The following is a 6,439-nucleotide window of genomic DNA, read 5'->3' as shown; positions in this document are numbered from 1 at the left end:
ATTTTATTGAACAAAACAGGTTTCTAGCAGAACTTACCCTTTTTTATAATATGCCTTGGGGATCTCTTGAAACCTACAATTTGGTACAAGTATGATTATTGTGATGAAAGTCATGTAATTTGTTGGTAGAGATCTTAAGACAACCTGAAATAACTTGCAGACCATACAATGCACTTGCTTTATCCCTGTGGCTCAGTGTTATATTCAGTTTTGCTCTGGAAGGCTTGTGGCCTCCAGCATCTCTAGAAGGCCTGGCTCTTGATACAGGAAGGCAGCTTTTGAACATGTGGTGTCAGAATCTTGACCCTCCTGGTCTGCAGGAGTCAAGAGGACCCAGCCTTACAGAGCTGGACCCTTATTTTGCACGTTCTGTTTCCCTGTGTTCCCCAAGAGTAAAGAGATGCTATTGTTTTGAAGATGGCCTGAAAAAAGTCACAGGTGAAAGAGGAGGAATCTTTTCTGTTTCAATAATTTCTGACATTTTGCTGGCAACTTTGTGTAACCTGTTTCATAAAACATCAGAAAGGGTAGTTCAAATCTGTTCCCTTTCACCTGAGAAGAGCCTGGGGGACAAAGAGGCTGAGGTGAGATATAACTGTTACCTGTAAGGACCTTGGAAGGGGGAGGATTCAAGAACACTGGGGAAGGAAGAAGGCTGTTGGCTATAAAGGGTGGTGGGAGCCCAAGAACAGGTCACTTTAAGCTGGCTGTGAGTGACAGGTTGTGGGGAGACAGAAGGTGTTTGCCCACCATCAGTGAGGCTCTGAAAGCAGCTCTGCTGCTGGGAGCAGAGCAGTGTTGGAGCCTGCAGGGCCCAGGGAGCACCCTGTCTCTGGAGGTGGTGCCACCCGTGTTTGACCCTGCACTTTGCTCTGGGTTTTTCTGTGACGCAGAGCCCAACGTGGCTTCAAGCGACGCCACCAACATGCGGTGCAGCATCGAGCGAGACCGAGGCACCTACGTCATCAACGGCAAGAAGTGGTGGAGCAGTGGTGAGTAGGGACACCCTGCACAAGAAGGGCTGAGCCTGGAATCCTCTCCAGGAACCGATAAAAATATTCCTGCTCCATTTCTGAGATGGGAAATTGTATCTTCCTGAGTAAAGACAACGGAGTATAGGGCAGCAGGAAGAGGGGAATCGAGCTTTTTGTTCCGTGAGGCAAAGCGCAAGACTCACATCCAGTTTGGGGGGTTTGGGCCCTTTTTGGAACTTCAGAATTTCATTCACAGAAAGAATGCTACTATTGTTCTTCAGACATTACCTCTTTCCATCAGGTAACGTGCACATTTGAGTTTTGTTCTGATGAAGCTGTCTCTGGCAGCTTGCATGTGAGGTTTGAGTATACTGTGTAGTTACAGTAAAATGTGGCTGCTTTTTAAACTAGCCTGTGATGCTTCTGGACCATAACAGGTGATTTTCTTACACTATAGTTGCCGGAAAAATCAGTTAATTGTACTCTAAGTGGTAAATGTCCCTCATCTTGCAGTACTGTTACTTCTTTTAAACAAAATAATTGTGACAGCAACTTGTAAAATCAGTTCCCTGGGAGTTTGGAAACTCACTAAACCGAGTTGCTAACTGGAGTGAAACCTGTTTCATCTCTGTACCTGTGGGGGTGGCAGCTGCCTCTGGCCAGCTGCTCATGCAGTACCCAGGCTCGCCACGAGATAGGGCTCGCTTGCTTTTTATACCTCCAAAACTGTGGCAGGAGGAGGAGGAGGCATCGTGGCCTTGGCTGGGTCAGTGTCTGCCAGCTGTGCATTGCAGCTTCTAAAAAGTAAGGGGAAGTCACACACACACAAAATATTATTAATAAAATTAGCTGTGTGAATTATCAAAAAGAGTAAACGTAAAAGAGCATGATTTGCTTGGGCTTCTTTATAATAAAAATAAGTAGGACAGTCAGACCTGCATAAAGACAGGTGCATAAAAGGCACTGCAGTTTCCAGAAGCTTGAGAAGCACATATATGCATCTCTGTCTAGGAGTCTCCTTTTCTACCCAGTCAGTTTTTTTTGTTTGGGGGAGTTTTGGTTTTGTGGTTTTTTCCCCTCTCTACTCTGAGCAGGGACCACGGATGTTTGGGAATTGCAGAAGCCTAATAGCCACTCACGCCCCAGTATGTCTCAAGGCCCTGGGCAGAAATTCTGTAAACTTTTGTCATCCAAATGGAGAGAAGGGGCCTGGTCCTGTTTATGCCACTGTTGTTTCCTGTCTGTTGTTTTCCTTCCAGCCTGTAGTTGTGTAACCAGGAGCAGTGTTTAACAATGAGAGGTTCCTGCCGGCCTTCGAAGCCCTAGATCAGGCGATTTGTTTGTCGGAGCCCTGGGATGTTTGAGGGCAGGGACAGGATGCTGTGATACCACTGACTTCACTTGAAAGCCAGCATGTCAGTGTATTTGAAATGCTTCCTGAGATGCACAGAGAACTGCTGTTCTCCGGGAACCCTTACCAGCACTGAGGCAGGGGGCAGCTTTGGGACCTCTCTGTGGACAGACTGCAAATCTGGCCAACCACGAGCTCCATACGGAGTCAGAACCTCTCTCGTTCATCCAGCAAGGCCTTTGCTGGTACCTACTAAACCAAAACAAGCTATCCATAAATGAAAGCCAGGGCACTTTTTGTGTGTTTGATTTTATTGTACCTCTGTATATTGCGGCAGATACAGTTACTGCAGGGTTTGATTCATTTTACAAATGCCAGCTAGAATTTCTGGGCCTTGTACAAAAAAAGCCAAGTTGATCTTCAGATAAGTTCCTGCTAATGCTTTGGTGGCACTGCTTTGACATTTACAGAGATCTGGAATGTGCCTCCATCGGCACACGTTGAAGTTGAAGGGTGAGCAGGAGAGGCAAAAGGTCATTTTTGGTACTTACAGAGAGGGAGTGACTGATTTTTATGGGGGGTGTTGTTGCTGAAACATAGAATGGCTTCCCACCCTGGTCCTCAACGTATAACGAGCTTATATGTTGTTTCAAGCCCCAAGTGTATCTGTGGAATCATAGCTGAGGAAAATAATGTAACTGACTTAATAAGCAAATGTTGTAGTTTTACAAAATAGTTGGAGAAACACAGAGTTATTAGCTTTTGGAAGAAAAGTTCCTGTACTGATGTTTTACTGCTGATGGTTTCTTTTTCTATTTTAATTAGGTGTTTGGACTTGCACAGATTGTTCCTTACTCAGTTCTTTAATTGCCTAGTACTGTGACACTTTTAAATCTCGGGGGGTTTTAGGTGTTGGAATTTTTTAGGGGTTGGTGGTTTTGGGGTTGTTTTTGTAGTAAATACTTCTAGTTTCTTCTAGGAATTTCAGTATTTATTTCTTGCCTGATGCTGGATTTTGATTGTGTTCCACTTTGAATGGCACTGTAGTGTCTTGGCTAGTCTGTGGCTTCAGAATTTGTCTGAAAGTGAACGTGCAGTGAAACAGCTGCCAAAACAATGCCCCCAGAATTAGGAAATAATTCCTGTGGTTATATAAGATAATGAAAGTAATGAAGAGTCTATATAGTGAAACTAGTTGTTTCTTCAGTGTGGTCTTCAAAATTCATAGAAATTTCTTCAGGTCTTCCACTCTGTTGTCGTCTTCTCCAGTGTCCATAATTCTTGGCAATTTTCATAATATGCGTTTTAAAGGAGGCGCCCAGAAAGGTGTAGAGCAGAGGGTTCAGGCAGCTGTGAGACAGAGCGATGCTCTTGGTGACCTGGAGTGCAACGTCGATGGTTTTACTTGCACCACAGTCAGTAATCAACATGTAGATGATATCCATGGCTCGCCAGAACTTCACGATGTTGTAGGGCAGCTGGGTGAGGATGAAAGCGGCCACCACGGCCAGCAGCACCAGGAAAGGTCTCGATTTCTTAGGATTTGCCGACCTGAAGATGGCGCGGGCGGTAGCGGAATAGCAGATGAGCATGACTAGGAAAGGCAGCAGAAACTCCAGGACGATTTCCAGGATCTGAACAGTTGCTTTTAGGAGTGTTTCCATGTTTGCTGGGAACACAGGGAGGCATTCGTTCCTGTCGCCGTGTCTCCTCACCTGGTTGAATACCAGCTCGGGGACGCTGAGGAAGGCGGCAGAGAGCCAGACGCAGAGGCAGGTGACGCTGCAGTGTTTGCCAGCTCTCCTCTGGCCCTGGGGCTGGGAGGCAGCCCGGTGCCTGTCCACGCTGACGCAGGCCAGCAGCAGCATGCCAGCGCTGAAGTTGGTGGTGTAGAGGGCGGAAGCGAGCTTGCACATGGGCTCCCCGAGCTCCCACCCCTGCGCCGCGTTCGCAGCCCAGAAGGGCAGGGTGAGGAGCAGGAGCAGGTCGGCGATGGCCAGGTGCATGAGGTACACGTCTGTCTTGCTCTTGGGTTTCTTGCAGTAGGTGTAAATCCCCACCACCAGGGAGTTGCCGGCGACCCCCACGGTGAAAGCCAGCGCGTAGAACACGGGCAGGAACAACCTACTGAAGTTTCTCACGTCGCCTTTTTCACAGAGAAGCTCATAAGTGTTGTAGTCAATAACGGAGCTGAGGTCGCCCTCCTCATCCTCCATCCAGTACTCGGTTGAGTTATTCATCACCCAGCTCGTGGCAAAGCTACAAGACAAAAAAAAAAAGGGGGGGGGGAAGGGAGCACCGAGGAAATAATACTGGGTTTAAGTTTTAGAATTTCTGTTGAAGCCTAAGCCCCTTGCTTGAGGTCACTGATACATCTCAAGTTTAAAGAGATTGGATATTGAGAATGCACATGTAAATAACCAATGTAGAGCTAGAGAGGGACAGAGGCAGAACAGAGTCTCAAATTCTGCCGTGAAATGGGTCCAACCGAAAGACCGAATGCTTCTGGTAACCGTGGTGCCTGGAGGTGGCAGGTGCCTGGAGGTGGCAAGTGCCTGGAGGTGGCAAGTACCCGAGGTGGCAAGTACCCGAGGTGGCAAGTACCCGAGGTGGCAGTGCCTGGAGTTGGCAAGTGCTCGGAGCGCACGGTGCCGGGCCGGCCGCGTCGTTCCAGCCGAGGGGCGGTCGTTGCTTAATCTCCTCTGACTCGGTCACAGGGTTGACATATTCCACTAAAAAATAAATCTGCCCATAGCTTTGCAGAGTGGAAATTCTCCCCTTCCTCTCAACAGCCTCTGCAAAGCATTGAAGGCTGTAAATGCTGTTGGAGTGGATGAGGAGCACTAATAGGTTAAAGCTGGGAGGCGAGCAGTGTGGAGCGCCTGTTGTGAATTTTGGGGTATGAGTATAAGGGAGAGCGTGCTGCTCTGTGGCTCAGGCGCTCCTGTAGGTGCCCATCTTGTGAAGCACAGCCCCGGAACGGGCTTACTTTAGTCTCTGTCCCACACTGAGCTGTGCCCACACAGAATTCCTTACAGACTGCAAGTGCTGTGGGTCTGCTGCCTCCTGCAGCTGGAGCCTGCTCGGGATGTTGTGTCAGAGAGGAATCTTATCCCCTATGGAACTGCTCACAAGGACCCCCACAGAACCTCCACTGCTTTTTCAAGTGCTATCTCATGGCAGATTTGGTCTGTCAACACTAAGGCTGTGTTCTCACTGACAGCTTGGGGTGGAAATTTTGAGTGTTTCTGGCTTCAGGCTGTGTCTTAAGCAAGTTGAATCCTACAGTACTTTCTTCTTTTCCTGTAATTGTTTATTGCCTAATTTGCTGAAATTCTTCCCATTGTAAACCACAGTCCTGCAGTGCTCTGTTTTCTTGAAATAAATGGGATTAACATTTCTAAACAGCAGTAGCAAAAAGTAGCTGAGAAAGTGTAATGTGTTTTTCATTCTCATCATCTGCAGGGCTTCAGAATCTGAGGCCAATGTTACTGACAGCAGGTTATCTGCTGTTCTGCCCCAGAGCTACAGTTCAGCTTTTCCAAGCCTGAAAAATATCCAAATTCCATTTCTGCTTGTTAGACAAAGATTGCAATCAAGGGTTGTCAAACTTGTACAATAAACAGGATCTCTTAAAAAAAAAAAAAGTATTCTGGCTACCACAAAAAAATGTGACTGGTCTCATATTCAGGGATACAGACCAATTAAATAGGTAGAAATTAATAATTTCTGCTTTTGCTTGATTTTTTTTTTCTTTTTTTCCAGTGAATCTGCTCTCTGTGAGTTTTTGTTTTTGTTTTTTTTTTTAAAGTGTATTATTTAGGAATTATTTGGTTTGGTTTCATCCTAAATGATTGGATTATTTTTGTTAACATTTCAAAACACTTCCTGTTAGACTTTAAACAGTGATTACTCTTAAGTCTCATAATGTGCCATTTACTGTTGCTGAAGTGAGGTGTGCAGAAAGGAGAAACAGTTATTCTATTTATTGCTCCAGCAAAGGGTGTTCTGTGCCTAACGAGCTGCCTCAGCAAAATTTTTCAGCAGCAGGGGTTAAGTCTTGCAGCTTTATGGTACTTTAAGAAGACATTCAGACAGCAGCAGCAAATACAAA

General features: G+C 46.3%; 1 protein-coding gene across 1 annotated transcript; it reads right to left on the bottom strand.

Annotated features, from left to right (window-relative positions):
* Nucleotides 1–3,503: 3,503 nt before the first annotated feature.
* Nucleotides 3,504–4,541, bottom strand: ACKR4 (atypical chemokine receptor 4). The gene has a single exon (XM_008942302.1). The coding sequence runs from the start codon at nucleotides 4,539–4,541 to the stop codon at nucleotides 3,504–3,506; it is 1,038 nt and encodes a 345-aa protein (XP_008940550.1).
* Between the last annotated feature and the right edge of the window lie 1,898 nt (nucleotides 4,542–6,439).

Source organism: Merops nubicus, unplaced genomic scaffold, assembly GCF_000691845.1.
Source record: "Merops nubicus isolate BGI_N331 unplaced genomic scaffold, ASM69184v1 scaffold20806, whole genome shotgun sequence".
NCBI lineage: Eukaryota > Metazoa > Chordata > Aves > Coraciiformes > Meropidae > Merops > Merops nubicus.
This window is presented reverse-complemented; position numbering and strand designations above follow the sequence as displayed.